The sequence below is a fragment of the Fukomys damarensis genome, unplaced genomic scaffold (genome assembly GCF_012274545.1).
Source record: "Fukomys damarensis isolate Sample0158 unplaced genomic scaffold, DMR_v1.0_HiC HiC_scaffold_12, whole genome shotgun sequence".
Classification (NCBI taxonomy): Eukaryota; Metazoa; Chordata; class Mammalia; order Rodentia; family Bathyergidae; genus Fukomys; species Fukomys damarensis.
This window is the reverse complement of record NW_022900924.1, coordinates 33,429,150-33,448,660: the sequence shown is the minus strand read 5'-3', so window position 1 is coordinate 33,448,660 and position 19,511 is coordinate 33,429,150. Positions and strand designations below refer to the sequence as shown.

The window sequence follows — 19,511 nt, the reverse complement described above, 5'->3', positions numbered from 1 at the left end:
TTCCCATTTGTACAAAAAGGTAAAGAGAGAACTTACCTCCTCCAAGAGGGTTGATAAAAGTACCTGGACTTATCCTGCTATGTAACACTCATGAGGTGTTAGTTATAATCACTTTATAAACTGAGAAGACAGGATTTTTAGGAGGATTCTTCTACCTTCTAAAAAGCTATCTCTGCTGGTGAGCACAAAGGTTTTTTCCTTTTGCTGGGTGGTAAGAGGTGCCCTGCAGACTAGGTTGCCATGCCAACCTCAGGCTGAGCTGGGGGCTTCCGTTGAGGCTGCCATCCTCCCTCATGCTGAGTCCTGTAGGAAGTGAGGGTGGGCATATCTCCTAGAACATGGTGGTGAACACCAAATCTGCAACTCCTAGAGATGTGCCAGCCTGAGAGAGCTGTCTTTGACCCCACATGTCTTTCAGATAAGTCTTAACATAAAATGTACAGGCTGGCAGTAATTTCTGTTTCCCTGTGTTCCTAAAATGCCAAATAATAAGGATCACATAGAGCATGATAAAATGACATGAGCTAACAAAAAGAACCCAATTCCTCTTTCATCCCAGTTCTATAATTATTTCTATCATTCCAGGAGGTAGGAGAAGAGATTCTTTTCTCTTCAAAGCCGATGACTTACGACCACGCATACAGTGGCCACTCTAGGGTGCTCTGTAGGTTAACACCCCGTGGCTAGAATCACTCTGAGAGACATTAAAAATATTCATCAAATACTTGTTTTACAAAGAACGACTTAATTTTCCTTGTTTTTAGGTTTTTTTTAAACCTGACTTAATTTTAAAAATTCATTAATAAGCCAAAGGCCTTTTGTAATAGAATTACCCATATCCAATGTCCCAAGATGCAGTGATTGAAGATTTCACATTTCAAATGCAACTGAGGACTCAGAGCCTGGTGCAAAGCTGTGCTGTGTAGAGAAGCGGCGCCTGCACAGCTGTCCTGAACCTCTCTCCCCACTCGGGCACGGAGTGCACAGGTTCAGTGCTGAGGCCTCACAAGCACTGACGCATCTCTGGCCTTGGCACGTGGAGTCAAAGGTAGAGCCCACCAAGCCCTCGGCATTCTATCTTTGAGGGTAGCTGTGGCCCAGCAAGAGTCACACCTGCTGTCCCCTAGCTGCCCCTTTGCTCTATGCTGCTGCTAAGGCTGGACTGGCCTTCACACTCCTCCATCCACCCATGCAGACTGGGACTCCAGCAATCTCAGTCCTGCTCTTCGTGCTGGATTACCCACCCATGATGTGTCAGTTTCTCTTATCTGAAAAATGGAAGCAGCACCTACCTCATAGGGAGTTCCAAGAGTCAAATGTGAATAACCCAGACAAAAAGCTTGCTAAATCATAGTACCTGACATTATACTACTCAATGGCTGGGAACCCTGTACTCCAAGTGCTGGAGTGATCCAAGTCAGGCTAACCTACCCCGAAGACTGGCTCTCAGCTCCTGCCATGTCGGCCCCTATTAACGGTTTATAACCCAGCAGAAATAGGTCAATGTGGATGTGATATTCTGCTGCATCTGATATGGCCTTGGCAGACTTTCAGTCTTCCCCCAAATGTCCAATCTACTCTTAGAGCCAAGGAATAAAAACGCAGTTTTCACTCTTAGTTTCATTACATAAGCACTCCGTGGTAACACCTGTGAGGTTCTACTGAGGTGCTGGCCCACTGTCCTGCCATCCACTCTGTAGGGAGTCTGGGGACAGCACACTGAGTAATAATTCGAGCTTGGCCGTCAGCAGACCCGGGCTGGAGTTCAGCTGACCAACCTGGTTCTTAGATTCTCTAACAAGGCAACTGCTTATAAAATAGGTGTCAACAGTATTTACCTTGTGGGACTCTAGCGAGAAACGAGAACAAAAGGAGAACCCATTACACAATGACTAGAACTTATAAAGTATTTAACGAATTCTGTGGTTTTTAATACTGTGTAGATATTGTTACTGACACTACTGTTATCAATGGCAAAGCACCAAGGCTTATGATGATTTATCTTGTTTTCCCAAGTTGCAGAAGCCAGGAGGTCCCCAGAATGGCATCCCTCTCACTACATCCCAAGGCTTTCTTCAGTGGGAGAGAAAAATGTGAAGACCATGTGAAGACTACGCACCCTGTCCTGGCAAAGCTGGGCCAAGCACTGCCCCAGAAAATGCTCAGAAGAGAATGGGACCCTCGTCCCCAATTTTACTCAGGGAGTAAACTGTACTAAAAATATGCAGGAAACAATGGAAGGTTAGGCAGCTCATTAACAGTCTACATTCTACATGATTTCTCGGCAGCTCTGCTCCCAACTTGCTTCATCTTTCCCTGTGACATCTTGAAACAAAACACTTAAAAGACAACAGGCCCGTATGGGTTTTATTTCTGGTAAACTACTGGTGATTTTAAAATTGTTCAATACTCTGTACTTAGAGCAATTAAAATACTCTGTGAGACTACAGCAGTAAACACACCACACACTTGTCCAAAGCCATAGAATGCATAAAATGGAGAATGAACTGTGATGCAATCTTAGATTCTGTATGAGAACGATGTGTCTATGAAGATATATCAACTGCAACGCACCTGGGGATCTCGCTGCTACCCTTTCTGGTGGGGAGGGTATGTATGTGTGGGGAGAAATGGTACATGGGAAATCTCTTTACATCCACTCAAATTTCATAAATGCACAACTGCTCTAAAAAATAAATATTATTTTTAAATAGCTGCAAAAATTCTACATTTCTGTGAATACAGAATAACTTTGTTTATTCTACTTCTCTGTCATAGTTCTCCATGGGTAGGCAGGCATGTGGACTTCAGTAATACAAAAGACACACAGAGACCGTCCTTGGCCTGAATGCAGAGTCTGTCACCTTCCTGGTGAGCTTGAACAAGTCAAATAACTTTCCAAGGTTCGATTTCCAGACAATAACTGCCTTTCTTACTTGATAGGAATTTTTATGAAATCCAAATGAAAGAAGCAAGTAAATTATGACACCTTATTAAATATATATTAGAAAGGTAAAACAACACATTTTGGTCATTTTTAAGAAATTTTTGGGAAAGCTATACTATTAATCTCGGTATTTTAGATTTTTAGTATTGTGAAGGATGACATTTTTTAGTACTCAGGGGCAACTAGTAGAAATTCAGAATGCTGTCCTTTATCATAAATAATTTTAGGAGGAAATGAGATATAAAGAAATTGCTTTTAAAATCTGTTTCCTTAAGAAATATTTAAGAATGTTTTGAATGGATTATAGCTTAAATTTATAGTTGAAAAATAAGACAGTGCTTAGGGTTTTATGTTTACTCCCTTGATGCGGTCTTATAATCCCTGGGCCCACTACAGGCTAACTGCAGCCCATAAATAATAATTCCTCCAAATGATCTAATCTGCTGACCTAAAATGGCCTGTAGTCTACTAATGATTGCAAGTGGCACCTTTCAAAACATCTTTCACAATATTACAAATCAACAGCTGTTCTCAAAGCTCAGTATAGCCAGATTCATTAACAAGGGCATGCCATTGTCTTTTCTCTCTTTATCTGAATCTCCCTGGGCTCCATGCAGTATGTGTATGCAAGTTTCCTATGTTACTCAAGTGGCCCACGGGAATGGAAAATGTTCAAAACAGGCATGGGTAGCGTGTCCTTCACCCCACTGAGAACATGGAGTCCTCCAATTTCTATGCAGAAGTAGATGGAAGCAGATGGTACCACACTGTGAAACCCGAGGCAGACATGATACATCTCCTAAACTGATCTTGACATTGGTGACATCCTCTTTATAGTCTGCTTATTAAAGTGGCAGGAGCTATTTCCAAAGAGATGAATAAAGGGGTGATTTCCCACATTTTGTTTCTGGCTGTACATTGGCCTTTTTGACTTGTGAGAGGTTGGGCTGTAATAATTTTTGGCTAACAGGTTGAATTTTTATACTCTTGTTCTAAGAAATAAAATTTCCCAACAGCTACTAATGGTGGGAATGCTTTATAATGAATAAAATAATGAAAAACTTCTTAAATTTTTGTTGTTAAAACTATACTTTAGACATTAGAAAATTCAATTTTCGATTTTTTAGACTGTACTTTAGAAACTAATATATTAAAAGATTAAGTTTATTTGTACCCAAAGGAGTCCAGAATTTCTTAAAACCATCCAACTACCTTGAAATTTCTGACTCTTCTACTTTTCAAATACACAGAGCACATCTCATCTTCAGGAGTGCACTTTCAAGAATGTTCTAGATTTCTGTTTGCCCATTTCTTATTGGAGTTTGTTTTTGTGTTTTTTTTTGTTTTTTTGGTACCAGGGATTGAACTCAGGACCTTGTGCTTGTGAGACAGGCGGTGGAACCACTGAGCTAAATATCTGGCCCCTGGTTTGCCCATTTCAGTGGCTTTGCCGCAACAAAATAAAAATGCTACTTACTTGCATTGTGCTTTGTATGCATATATATATAATATATAAATATGCACATAGGCATACATATAAATAAATGGTAAAAACTATAATCTGGATTCTACTTCTGGTGTAATTAGGATCTCAAATACTGCACTTACCATTCACCTCTACCTATGCCTAAATATTTTGACCTAAAATTGACTAAGCTAGCAGTACTCTTCATTGCTGCTTTATGTTCCTTTTCTAAGCAGTAAAAAATGTTTCCAAAATGTTTTTTCTTCCATTAATTATTCATTATGTGTACTTTGTAGTGGGGAAACTTATGCAAAGAGAAGTTAAGGGGCATACCTCTAGAATCATCTAGAAATTCAGCAGCAGATTTGGAATTACAACAGAGATTTCACATCTGTGTCAAAAATGCCTTTGTGAAGCTGGAGGCAATATAAAAGTGCCACTTATCCAGCACAGATGATCATGTGGACTCCAGTTCGAGTCCAGAGAAATGAAAGAGATGAATAGGAGCTGGGTGAACGCTGAGCTGCTGGCTTTATATTTATTATCATTTGATTCAGTGACACAATCTTAGATAAATGGAGGCAGGATTTTTTCTACAGCAGAAAAATGATAGAAAGTTTGCTCCTTTGTCAGTGCCCCCATAACCTGGCCACTTTCCTTAGTTGCCAGTTTGTATTCTTTGAGTTTTTAGAAACCCTGAAACCATAAAGATGTGGGCATTTTCTGTCTTCTCTAAAAGCTAACAGGCCTGTAAACATTACAAAGCCCCTCCACTTATGTGGGCTGAAGGGAAATCGTCACCAATGTAAAGGGCTGAGTTAATGGAGACCAAGTGGCAATTATCAAGTCTATTAATTCACTCCTCCCTGGCCCAGTTTCACTGGAATCTGACTTTAAACATCACTGGCTGTCTGGCTAACTGTGAACAACAGATTAACCATGAATGCATTCCTGGAATTTACGTTCCTCCTGCTTCGGTGCTGTGTACAATTATCAGGGAATAGGGACCCATTAAGGTCAGGACCAGCACTAACTCCAATTCTGTGAGGGCAGTGGAACATTTCATTGCAGTAACGCAGACAAATGCATCTTCAAAAATCACTGGTACAGCGCTACTACCTCAGGGCACATGAGCCAATCCTATAATTCAAGTGCCTGTGTCAGGTTAATGCGGCATTATGAAAATGCTTACTTTGGGCACAGATTTTTCTTGCATAACACTAGAACCAAAGCTGTTTAGGTCTTCTGTGCTGGATCTGTTAAGAATAACAGACTTAATCAATGTAAGGCCAAACTAATGTAATTTTTGTGTTTCACTTGAAATTAAATAAGATCTCTTGTCCTGTCTGTTTATGGTTTAATGTTAATTCATTTCCTCAGCAAGACAGCTCTTACTGATAGGCCACACACCACCTGGCACATAGTAGTAATTCAAGAAAAAATTGCTGAGTGAATAACCATAATCTAATCACTAGGTATAAACTTAGTCCCACAAATATTGAGCCCGGCTTTAAGGCTGCTACATAAATACAGATTGGAAACCTATTGCAGGTCAAATACAAATAAGTATCTTATACAAGGGTGGGGGGGGACTTCAAGCATAGTAAGTTCAGTTGCTCTGAATGAATTCTAGGATTAGCTGCCTTGAGGCAAAGGTTTGGGCATGATGCCCTGTGGGGTCCCTTCTATTTACATCAAATAGGCCCAAACTCAGAGGCGTGGGCCACACACTGCAATATTTTACTTTTTATTCAAGAATTAAATACTGTTGGTAATCTCAGTGCTTGGCACTTTGTAGGTGCTCAATACAAACAAATTTGTTTTAGAAAGTTTAAAAAATATTTTTGATAAAAAATACCATTTATACATCCTTGATTCAGTTCATTCTGTTTGACTGAAAGGTTTATAAATATCATACATCAGTGCATCAAAGAAGATAGCAGCAAGACCTCAGGGAGTTTAGACATTAAGTTTTCACTCTTGAGGGAAGTAAGTACTTTTCTTATTTTCTACTTGTCAATTGCAGAAGCTAAAAACAGGAAGCAAAACAGATGACACACTCCAGTCACTCAGAAGGGTCACCTTTTTCTACAGGACTCAGTTCACAAATGATTTACAAAGACCCGAGGCTTTAAGGCAAAAAAGGCAGGCACCCTCAGAGACCACTGTTTCATTTAAGCTCATTTCATGGATAAAGGAAAACTTGAGAGTCAGTTTAGGAGCCAAAATGGACTTAACTCTCATCTATGACCAACCCTGGAGTTATTAATTTCCACTGTGCTTCTGCTGCAGAATGTTTTTAAGAGTTCAGAATACTTTCTGAAAGCAAGGACAGCTATAGAACTCAGTCATCAACCACTCTTTTCTCCAATGCCCACAACAATGGGTTAGCAGTGTGTTCATGACAAGAGATTTTGAGAGCCGACAAGAAAGTAAATTTAAAAACACAACCGAACCTATCTCTGGTTCTCACCCTGGGAACAAGCAGGATATATGTTTTTGCCACATCCACAATAAGAACCTACTGCAGTTAATGAACTCAGTATGTGTGCTAAAGAGCATGTGCCCTTTCCCCAAGAGCCTCAACTACAAACTAATCTAGCAGCAGGGTCTCTGAACAAGACAGCAGGGAAGACACTGTCTTTTCACGTGAAGAGCCCAGGTTTGAGTCCTAAAGAAGCCCGAAAATATTACAGTTAGTCAAAACTATGCTAAACTACACTAAGCGTCAGAATGTATCTAAATCAAATAGTTTCTCTAGGACCTTTGTAAGTCAATATCCAAAAGTTTGAGAGTCAAGCGATCAGTTACTGCAAGAGTTCGGTTTCAAGACACCAAGAAAGGTCACCTTCAAACTAAAATTAGGTTGTCCTCATCCCATTAAATCCCAGGAAAATTATCCCACAAATAGAATGAGAATTTATTATGCTCTGTATTCCCATCACTTTAATAACTTTCTGAGAGCACTGACAAATCTAATTTAGAAAAGATAAATCTGGACTCCAGCTCATAAAATGAAGAAAAGTATTGTTCCTAATGGTCAGATTTCTTAAAACACCACTTACACTTAGGCCAAGTCATTTATCTGATGGACATGGAAAGGCATGGGTGTTTTCTTAGGAGGGGGTGTATTTGATTACTAGATTCTGTGCTATTTTCTGCCAGACATATTGATATGTCTCACAATAGCATACTCATTAACTTGACAAATGTTTGTGGAATTTTTGTTCTGTGCCCAGGAGCCGCTCTGTGTCACACACAGCCTTGGATCAGAGCACACGTGTGCACAGTTCTCCAGACAACGCAACCTTGGGTGGCTGCTCCACGTGGGAGAGGACAGCAGCAAAACAGAACCTAAAAGGGCACAGAGCTGCCCCCTCCAATGATCCTGGAAGATAGAAGTGGAGGCATAGCATGGGAATGGGGAAGTACTGGCTCTAATTCCACGCCCCAGATTCAACACTTTTCCTGTTTCACAATTTGTGAAAGAGCAGAACCAGAATATGTTCCCTGAAGTGTTTTACCACCAAAGGAAGACAAAGGCCTGGGGGAAAAAATGTAAAGCTTTATTTAAAAATTTCCCCAAATGCTCCTTACATATCTACATGATTTCTGTTACTTCATAAATCCTGTCCTTGCCAGCCCCCTCGGGTTAAAAAGGTTCTTGTAAGTAAAAGCATGATGCCATGAAAACACAGCCAAAGGATGCGAGATCCTGTACACCAGTGCTCAATAAACAGATGAGTCGACACTGTGCACAGGTGAGGATGAATTTAATCTCTGGTGAGCCTATCAACAGCAGCCTCAGTTACTCCGTGCTCTACACCAGAACTGGTTTCCAGTAGGACAACCACTTTTTGTTCTGTCATCAAATTACTGGGTCTTCCAGGTACTTCAAAGTCAAGTCCAAATGCCACCTTAAGAAACCTCTCCTGATATTTGTGCTCAGATGTTTTCTGCATCGTTCAAACTCCTGGGACACTTCTCCCCTATAGCACTAGTGTTCTGTGATTACTTCTGAATTACTATTACATTTCTGCAGGCAGGCCTTGTAACTTTTTTCTCACTTCTTTTCTCTCTACTAAAAAACTGTATTTACCGGGCACATTTAGAATGTAAACAAAATCGCTGCAACTTTTCTTTTGCAATTATGGAGAAGAATTATTTAATATAAGCTGCATTAGAAACTACTGAAGATGAGCAGGCTACCCTCCTATATATAACTCTGTGCTGTAAAGCATCAAGAACCTGCTTTATCTATCTGTGACAACTGGCAACCTCAACACTGTGCCAGGTAAGGTTAGTGGCTACTAAAAATACCACCAGCACAGGGCTATGTAAAGATATACCTGGTTGTGTGTAAACTACACAAAATGTACAGTTTAAAAGCAAACCTCACATTGTATTGGATTAGATCAAGAACGACTGCCAAAACTTTCATGGGCTCAGAGGTGGGGTTTTTGGAAAGCAAAGAGATCATCACGGGGAGCTGCAGCTGACTTGCTGTGAGGGGGTGGGGCGTGGCTAGGGGGAGGTCACTGGAGCTGTGACCTGGAAGGGTGCATCTCTCTTCTCTCTACGCCCTAGCCATGATGTGAACAGCTCTCCTCCATGGCAAGACCTTCCACCGTCCTCTTCCTGCCTTAGAACCAGCTGCCTATGTAACATCTGAGACTTCTGAAACTAAGCCAAAATAAAATTCTCCTCCTTTAAATTGTGGGTGTTGAGCACTATGTCTCAGCAGCAGGAGAGTTAAAGACACACACAATTTTATATTTCAATTTCTTCTTTAAAAGAAGTGAGTTGTGTACTGGGAGCTAAATGCTTTATAGCCGAGAAAAAAAGTGAGACAAACTAATTCATTGTCACCATCATAACCCTCTTCTTCCCATCCCTCCTGTCTTGTCTGTCTTCTTACTTTTTTTAAACGTGGAACTTAGTTGTTTCCTTTTTAGGAGGACTATAGGTCTTCATGCCTCTCTCAGACTGGGACTTGTCTTTGCCATGTCTTCCATTTCTGCTTTCTCTAGTAGATGCGGGCTTTCACCTCCCGGAGCACACCTCAGAAAACCTTGGGAAGCTGACAGGAGCACCAGGGTGCTGCTCACCTCCCAGCCAGTCTCCACAAAGAGGGCACCTCAGGGCATTTTGCCTGTTGTTTCTCAGGATCTCTTTTGTTTTTCTCAATGAGCCACACAGCCACTCGGCCAGTCCAGCTCTCTGCAGTGTCTTCACAGAACTCTCTAGGGGGTTCGATGCACTGCAATGGCTATGTGAGTGGGGGCCAGGCAAAGCCTCCCTTGTGACTTCTGGACCTCAGTCTCCTTGGAAAAGCCCACAGGACTCTATTGCAGTGAGTTGTCTGAGCACTTGACTACAGGGGCAAGGGATTTAGCTCAGTGGTTCCGCCACCTGCCTCACAAGCACAAGGTCCCGAGTTTGACCCCCCAGTATCCTCCAAAAAGCACCTGACCACAGAGTAGGGGTCAGGATTGGAAAGAGTTTTCTATGGGGACTAGAATCTCATGTCAAAGAGGAGAATATTATATAGCATGGGGGAGATGACAGAGATGCTCCCACCCTACACTGGTTTATGCTGCCTTGGTTGTATGGTGCTCTCCCACTTCCTTGCTCAGATTCTGATTAGAACCTTTGGTAACAGAACATTCTGTTATTATTAACTTTTGCTCAGCATCTGATTATTCCTAAGTACAGTTTGGCTGCCTGTCTTCTGATCGGTCATTTTCAGAGGAAATTAAGTTACATTAAACAAATATGATGTGAAAGGCTGGATTTGATTTCTATAGCCACAAGTGTTTCCTGGGCATAGAGTCTTACAAAAAAAACCCAAAAAAACCCTCCTATTTGTTTTGTTTAACTTGATACTGCATTGCTCATAGTTACAGAGTGCAACCCTCATCTGTATATCACCCACCACTACTGTAGGTTGGTAAACATGTTTGTCCTGGTGATTACTGAATATTTAAAGAGGTAACATCTCTTCCCAATCTTATTTCTCTCTGCACTCATGACTAATGCAATGCTATCACATGGCATAAACTTGAATTTGGCTATTTTATTTTTAAATATTTTCTCTCCATTATTGGCTTTATGAAGAAAAAAATGCATATAGTATCATAAGTAGGGAAATCAGGATCTTTTGAATGTTTAGGAATTCTCAATGGTAAATGGAAGGTACAACGTTGGGTATAAAGAGTCAATATACAAGTTCCTCTCCAGAACAAGGAAAAAGAGTGTTTTGGGTTAGAATGAGGAAGTAAGGATGAATCAGTTGAGATCTCATCCTGTGAGCAAAAGCTCTGGAAGCTCCGGGTCTCCTTGCCCCACCATACCTTTTATTTCTGTCCTCCAGCTGCAGCGTGTACACCATGTCATCAGCAGCATGTGTCTTAGAGTTACTGTCACCCCATTTTAGCTTCAGGCTCTGTGGCCCAGCTGCAGCACATTCTAGCCTAGGCGGCAAGGGTGGTAATGGCCGAGTTTTTGCTTTAATGAACTGACTAAATGGTCCAGCTCCAATTTCATTTACAGCCTGAATTCTGATCCTGGAAAAAGAAAAACACAAACAACGCAGGTTTAAGAAGGAGCACTTCTTCATTTGAAATAAATACCTAGTTGACAATTTATTACTTGCCCCTGAAGCAATACTGCATGATAAATAAAAACAAGTATTTAAGACAATGAAGTTGGCATCTCAGAGAACCAAGTATATAGTACTCTTTGTTTTCTTAAAAATAAGACTAATAAAATATCCTTTACAATGACAACAACAAAAGATGTGCTATTTAAGGGAATACATCCTAAACACATGCTTTTTATATTTTGCTTTTGGGTACCCTTTAGCTATTTCAAAGTTAGTTCTGGAAGTAAGATGAGCTATAAAGAGTAAATTTAATTGGCAAACAAATAAGTCTCCTTCAGAATGAAATACAAAGGGCAACAGCTCTTTAAGGCACTTTAGCCACTCCCTCTGGACAGCATTACCCGATGTGCCTGTAAGTTCTTAACAAGAGCCAAGGGAGCAGACACTGCCAGCAGAGTGCAAAAATCAGGCATGCAAAAGTCTTAAATGGATGCTTCCTATGTGCAGTGTTATGAGCAGAAAAGATGTAATAACATCACCTTTATGATCTAGGAACTTAAAATCTGACAAGAGTTAAAAATGTATGTATAAAATACTCATTTGTATATTCAGTGGAATTATTATTTCTATTTTTCTTTTCCCCTATTTCCCAGCCAGGTTACTAAAATAGCTCTCTGAGATCACTGAACACCACACGATGGCGCTGCTCCACCCGCACCCTGGACAACTCCTCTCTGAAGTCGCTGCACGTCCTTGAAGCCAGGATTTGGCGGCCTGTATAGCCCAGATGGTATTTCTCCTCTCCTTCTCGGACCAAAAGCCTCCCCTCCCCTCCCCCTTTTCTTCTGTATACTATGGGCATTCCCTAAATTGCTGTTTTCTCAAACAGCTTTACACATGTTTCCACAGCTTCATTCATGTTACAACTACTCCCAAGTCTATGTCTCCTAATTTCTCTGGGACTTGCTATCAGCCCTCCTGTGGAAACCTCCACCTAAACCCCTTGCTAGATACTCCGGCATCCCACTGAGTTGGGATGAAGTTTGGAAAGTTTCAATAGTTAAACTTGATTTGGATTAAAAACACAGTGTTTCAAAACATGTTATAATGACTAATATAGTCAGAGAGATATTCTTTGGGAACAGATCTCCTTCAAATATCCTTCCAATTTATTTTTCTGTATTTCTCACTTATAGCATTTACCGTTGATATTTATATGTCACTTAAGTATCATAATACTGAAAGATATCATGTGGCCTCCAATTAGCCTGAATCCTTCAAACTTAAAAGACTGTGTAAGTCTTATAAGTAGAATCATTATAACTTGAATGTTACACATAAAGAAAAAGTAATACAAAGCAGATGATCTCTTTTGGGTTTCTGAAAATTGCCAGTATTTCTCAAAATACTGCTATTGCAATTGGAATAACAGAAAGTAATTATATTTCTAAAATATAAATTCAGTCACTGCATATATGCTACACATTCATCTAAATTTATTAACTTAAAGTAGTGATTTATGTTTTCCTACTCAAAACCAAATATTAGTATTTAACACATCTACATGATTATGAAACTTAGGTATGAAAAATTTACTTTTAACTAATACTATTTAGATAAACTTTTGATAAGTTGGGTTTTTTTGTTCTTTACATAAATAGTATTATTGCAGAAACAAAAAAAAAATTAATGTGAAGCCTTTTCCCACAATCCTGAAGTATGGATTCCATAATGTTATAATGGATTTAAATTATGAACCCTCAAACCATCACAACTAGATTAGTATGATATTCTCCTAATTAATAAAGTGCTGCAGTAGGAGTGTTTAGATTTGAATTCATCTGTAAAGCTAAAGGCATAGGGGTTGGGGATTTAGCTCAGAGGTTCGGTGGCCTGCCTTGTAAGTGCAAGGACCCGAGTTCAATTCCTGCTACCAAAAATAAATAAATAAATAAATAAAGCTAAGGGCATAAATGTGAAACACTTAATACAAGCCTGAGAAGGTCAACTGTCAATCTGCATTTCTAACATTAACTTAACTTTCTATATTGAATCAATATATTATATTTAGGTAATATTGGAAATAGTAACCTATTTACTTTAAATGTTAAATTTTAAATTATGAGGTTTACATTAAAACTAACATTTCACACATGTACTGTTTAAATGCATAATAAAGGTTATATTCTAGTTTCTTGGTACCCACAATGCCAGTAGTAGTTCAAGAGATGAGAGTATTATTGCTTTATGGGAATCACATTTAAATTTAAAAACATTTTGTATTAAGCCAAAATACAGACCTACTAAGTTTGGCATATTCATTGAGCTATCTTTAATGTTTCTTCTAAAAAAATAGGTGATGTTTGTATCAATAAAAATCTACAGAATCTACTTCCTCAGTCTATCTAGTTCCATTAAAAAATATGTTCTATTATATTACACAGTCAGTCAAAATCAATTACCACTTCAAAAACTTTCTGTACCCTAAGTTAAGTTCTTGTTAGATAAAGCACTCTGTTTTACTATGGACTTTTTCTACAAAACTTCCATTGCTTCCACTTTTTTTCTTTTTTAAAGGAACAGAATACACTTTCACAAATTTCCATAATGTGTCTTCAGAAAAGTAAGAAGGCACCACCATAATGAGATTGCTGAGGTAGTGTTTAGAATTCTCCATGTGAGCCAATAATGTAAAGAGATGTACATACATTATTAGTGTTATAAAAAGTAGGCACAGCCTGAAGCCTGAGTCTATCCAGAATGGATGTAATGAATTTTGACATCATGTTTCAGATAAATAAGCATTAAAAAATAAACCAAAGAACCACAGTGTATTCTACCTTTAATTTCTTTGTGGATAACTTCAGTTTTACCATAAGGCTGATATATTTCAATATTTTGAAAACATCAGCATTAATTTTGAGTTAACCAGAGGTAACCACCCAACCAGCTACCACTATACTTGATACTAAGAGATTTACCTTTCAATAAAATTTGTGAAATGAAAAAAAAAAATCTGTAAATTAGCAGGTCAACCTAATATGTTTTATATTGTTAGGGGAGAAAAAAAGTTAATTTTCAATTAGACAGAATACACACATTCTATCTCATTTTTCCCCAAAGAACACAGCTATTTAATCTGGACAAAAGGATGCAGCTATTGAAGAATGCTAAAAAGTAAATGGTAGTCAGCGACAGAATTTGAATTTTTACCAAACCAGCAATGAATTTACCATTTTTCCCCTCTATTATCCCTTAGCTTGGACTCATGAAGCTTAAATTCAGGAGTGGATGTGTGCAGGAAAAACCTTGGGTTGGGGCAGGGGGAGGTTGTGGAGATGGGGAGAAAGACAGAGAAAAGGTACAAAGAGATCTACAAATGCTCAGGGTAGGGTAGAGCCACTGTTATTCTTTTCTTTCCCTTTCTTCACTTCTTTCATTCCTTAGCCCTTAGTCAGTCTGCAGAAAAAAAAACCCAGATGTTCATATAGGTTGATTAAGAAAAAGCATCTGATAAAAATCCAAAAATCTATTCATGACAAAAATTCTCAGCCAACTAGGAGAAGAGAGCTTCTTCAACCTGAAAAAGAAATCTATACCTACAGCTATGGTGAAAGATAAAATGCTTTCCCTTTAGGACTGGAAACAAAGAGCATAGCATGGATGTCTACTTCAGCAGAAAGAAGAAAGAAGAAAAGAAAGAAGAAAAAAGGAAGAAGAAAGAAGAAGAAGAAGAAACCCAACCAAACAAAAAACCCAACACAGAGACAGGAAGAAAGGAAAGAAACAGAAACTATAAGGCACTGCTGTAAATTTAAGGAGACCTACACCAATAGAGAGAGACATACAGTGTTCATTAATGGAAGATGACTGATAGTAAAAATGCTAACTCTCCCTAAATTGATCTATAGAAATACTGTAATTCAGTAAAGCAAACAAAGCAAAACAAAACAAAATCTAAGGAAGATTCTTGGGACATTAAAAAAAACTGATTATGAAAGTTATGTGGATATAATAAAAGAGATGACAGACAGAGTTAATGGAGGTGAGGAGGAAAGGGAACAAAATGGAAGTCAAAAGGATCAAGATGCAGTATGTATTGTACCAAATCCCCACGGAAAATATATTTATTAGGTTTGTTTGTTTTGTTTTTGGTACTGGGAATCGAACTTGGGACCTTGCGCTCAGGTGGGGGAACCACTGAGCTAAATCCCCAGCCCCTATATTTATCATGTATTGCAAACATACACCAATACGAAAAGAAAAAGGTATGTGGAAAGGAAAGGGAATTAAAATAGCTAACACAAATTTGAAAAAATAAATATAAAGTTAGAAAAATCATACTACCCGATTTTAGGACTTACTATAAAGCTACAGTAATCAAGACAGTTAGTACCGGTAAAGAGACAGACACATAGATCAATGCCACAGAACAGAGTCTCCAGAAATAGACCTACACAAATGTAGCCAAAAGATTGGGGTGGGGGGGTACTGGGGATTGAACTCGGGACCTTGTGCTTGTGAGGCAGGCAGCGGAACCACTGAGCTAAATCCCTTGGCCCAATCCAAATGATTTTTAACTAGATGCAAAAGCTATCCAATGGAAAAAGGACAGTCTTTTAAAATAATAGTATTGGAGCAAATGGATTGGTTATCAACAGGAAAAAATAAATAAACCTCAATTTAAACTTCACACTTGATATAAAACTTTTATCCATAGATCTAACTATAGAATATAAAACTTTTAAGAGAAAAACAGGAGGTTAATTTTTATTACCTAGTATTTGGTAAAGGGTTTTTATACATGACATTAAAAAAATGGGACGTACATAAGAGGAAGAAAATTTTAAAATTGGATTTTTTTCAAAATTAAAAACTTTTACATTTTTAAAAGAATGAAGGTTAGGTACAGCGCAGGAAAAATACTGTAAGCCAAATCTTTGACAAAGGATTTGTATTCAGAACTATAAAAACCTCTCAAAATTCAACAGGAAGAAACCAACCTGATTACAAGATGAACAGAAAGCTTGAAAAGACATCAAAGAGGATATACAGATGAGAAATATGGCTATATACTGGACAGCTAGGAAAAGTCATATTAAACCACAACATACATACATATATAATTCTATCTATCTATCTATCTATCTATCTATCTATCTATCTATATCATTCTATTCATCCATCCATCCATCTTATCAGGATAAGGAGCAACTGAAACTCTCATATTTTGCTGCGAATGAAAAGTGGAAGTACAGGTGAAAACAGTTCTTATAAAATATATACTTATACGGCCCAGCAATCCCATTCTCAGGTATTTACTCAAGAGAAATTAATAGTATGTTCACACAAAAGACCTCACATAAATATTTATAATATCTTTATTGATAATATGCAGAATTACACAAGTAATACGCCTCATAGTTTGAATGTAGCAAATAACTATCTCAGTCCAGAAAAATATCAATACAAGGGCTTTACTTTTTGCAGATTCTGTTATACTGAAGGCCAGATTAAGTCCTTCACAGATAAGCAATTAAGTCTCTCAATATAATTCTGAAAAGTGAAAACAATTTTTGCTTCTTATACAAGAAGCAAAACTGCTCCATGGAATTAATACAGAAGCTTTTTTCTGTGAGTGGAATGTAACAATTATTTCTACAACTGCATAGAGGCAGCTATCATAATAGTGCAAATTACTGTGCTTTTTCCCTTTTCAGGAAAAGAGAAGCCAGGCATTAAGTCTCAGTCTTTCTTCAGTGGTATCACAAACTTCCTGACCTACCAGATTTATCTTAAGGTCTTTCCAGTGTTCAAAGCACAAGTCCTCCCCCTTATTCTAGGCACAAGCATTAATAGAGTCCCAAGGCAAGTTGCTTTCTGCTGCCTGCTGGCCTTTGGTCCTACAGAAATAAGCTCACCTTGTGTTCCTGGAAGCCCCATCCTTTCTTTCTCTATGCAGAGCCCTTAGCTATTGTAATACACAAAAGGAAGTGAGGTAATAAGAAGTTGCTTCAGACTCATTCTTGCTTAATTCTGCTCATGAAGACAAACAAAGCAAAAGAAAACAAGCAAGCATAAAACCTAAGAGTTCTGTCAGGTGTCAGGTGTGCTGTTGGGAGCACTTCAGAAGTAAGGCCGGAGGATTTCAAATGTGAGGTCAGTCTGGGCTACATTTAAGTTCAGCAAGTGAAATCCTGTCACAAAAACAGAAACGAAAAAACCCAAGAGATTTGAATCACTTAGAAAAAATTCAAAATTGTACAAAGGATTGTGATGTTATATGTACATATACCAACTCCAAGATGAATGTATTCATTATGTACCACAAACATGTATTAATAAAAGATTAAAAAAAGGAAAAACACCAGTTTAGAACACAAGTATTGGGATGATTTGATTTCTTTCATAAACTCACTTATTTTCTCAGTGTCCTAGTATTTTGGTTAAGTACTGTGCTCCTGACATCTCTAGCTCTATGGTTCTCTGAACTTTTATCGAGAAGAATTTGCTAAGCATATATAGTAGCTTTACACCCCTGCCCACAATAAGGGTTCTATTTGTGAAATCTATCTCAAATCCAAACTTGACAAGTCTTCTTTTAGCTAAGGTGATATTTCAATCTTCAAATTTAGATAGGATCCACAGATTTTTTTTTTCCAAAATTCCATTATATCAGTTTTTGAATTCTTAAGTGCTGCAAATTAAATAGAAAGGACTAGAACTCTGCTTTCCAAGTTTGGTCCCCCCATCCCCGTTAAGTTTATCGGTACATTTAAAGCAAACAGTACAGTTAATTTATCACTGGGATCTTGTACCTTTACATGGTATGTCTTAGTTTTTTTCCCTCATATCTCTGCCTTCTCTTCACCCCTTCACTCTTCCCTATTTACAAAGACTTTGTTTCCATTGTTTTCCTTTTTTCACATTTTTTCTTTTCCCTTATTTCCTTTCCCCTACCCTTCCCACATTTCCCCTACCCTTCCCACTTCCCCTTTAGTCATTTTCTTCCTATTTCACACTATCAATTATACCATTTGATCCTTATCTACATTTTTAGTTTTTCACACCAGGGAAACTATTCACTATTTACTCAAGTGTGTCTTATTTATTTCACTTGAGTACAGCCTCAATTTGCGTCCATTTAGCTATAAATGTCTGTAGTTTCTCATTCTTTATGGCTGAGTAGTATTCCATTTTATACAAAAACCACATCTTCATTATTCAGTCTCCAACTGATGGGCAAATGTGCTGTTTCCAAGTTTTAGCTATTACGAACTGTTGCTATAAACATGGGTGTGCATATATCACTGTGATATTAGTTTTTTAATTCTTTTGGAAGGATACCCAGCAGAGGGATAGCTGGGTCAAATGTGACCTCTAATCCTAGTTCTTTGAGGTATCTCCATAGTGATTTCCACAGTGGTTTCACCAGTTTGCACTCCCACCAACAGTGGAGAAGGGTTCCTTTCTCCACACATACCTGCCAGCATTTGTTATTGCGCAATTTCTTGATAGCAGCCAGACCCGAGGTTCAGTGGAATAGATTAGAAGATGCAGAAACAACACCAGACATACTCAGCTACCTCATCTTTGACCAAGGAGCCAACCATCCTCACTGGAGGAAAGACAGCCTCTTTAATAAATGGTGTTGGAGAAACTGGCTTTCAACTTGGCAAAGGTTAAAACGAGATCTCTATCTTTTACCATGCATGAAACTAAAATCCAAGTGGATTGAAGATCTAAATATCAAAACAGAAACACAAAACTTACTGAAAATAAATTAGGTAGAACTCTAGAAGACATTGGCATAGGAAAAGACTTTACGAACAAATCCTCAGCAGCACGGGAACTAGCAGAAAGAATCAACAACTGGGATCTCATCTTATTAAAAAGCTTCTGCACTGCAAAAGAAACCATCAACAGAACTAAGAAACAAGCTACAATGTGGGAAAAATTTTTCACCAGCTACTCCTCAGACAAAGGACTACTATCTAGAATATATAAAGAACTAAAAAAAAAAAATCAGAGCCCCCCCCAAATATAAAGACCTGATTCAAAAATGGGCATCTGAAATGAACAGACATTTCTCAGACAAAGAAGTAGAAGCAGCAAATAAATATATGAAAAAATGTTCCACAGCACTGGTTATTCAAGAGATGCAGATGAAAACAACACTGAGGTTCCACCTTGCTTCCCAATTTTGAAAGTGATGTAACCTTGAGCAAATGGTGTATCAGCCAGGCTGTGAAAAATCTCTCCACATTTCCAGGAGTCTGAACTATCCATCAATATAAACACTACTGATTGAGTAAATCAAATTAAGCAGTATATCTTTGTAAGTTTTGAGGAATATACATCATTAAACTATCTGTCTAATATAAATTACAATTACATTCCTACTTAAGGAGATCATAGCCTTCTGTTATGCACTTTGTACAATACACAGTACAATTTCCAACACTAAATATATTAAAAGGAGAAAGACTTTCAAA

The 19,511-nt window shown here is 38.3% G+C and overlaps 1 protein-coding gene across 1 annotated transcript in view; it reads right to left on the bottom strand.

Annotated features, from left to right (window-relative positions):
* The window catches only part of Fndc3b (fibronectin type III domain containing 3B), a 250,556-nt gene that overhangs the window by 16,167 nt on the left and 214,878 nt on the right, over nucleotides 1–19,511 (bottom strand). Inside the window, exon 22 of the mRNA XM_010632407.3 lies at nucleotides 10,766–10,978. Within this exon, the coding sequence (XP_010630709.1) occupies nucleotides 10,766–10,978 (213 nt within the window). The remainder of the gene's footprint in view (nucleotides 1–10,765; nucleotides 10,979–19,511) is intronic.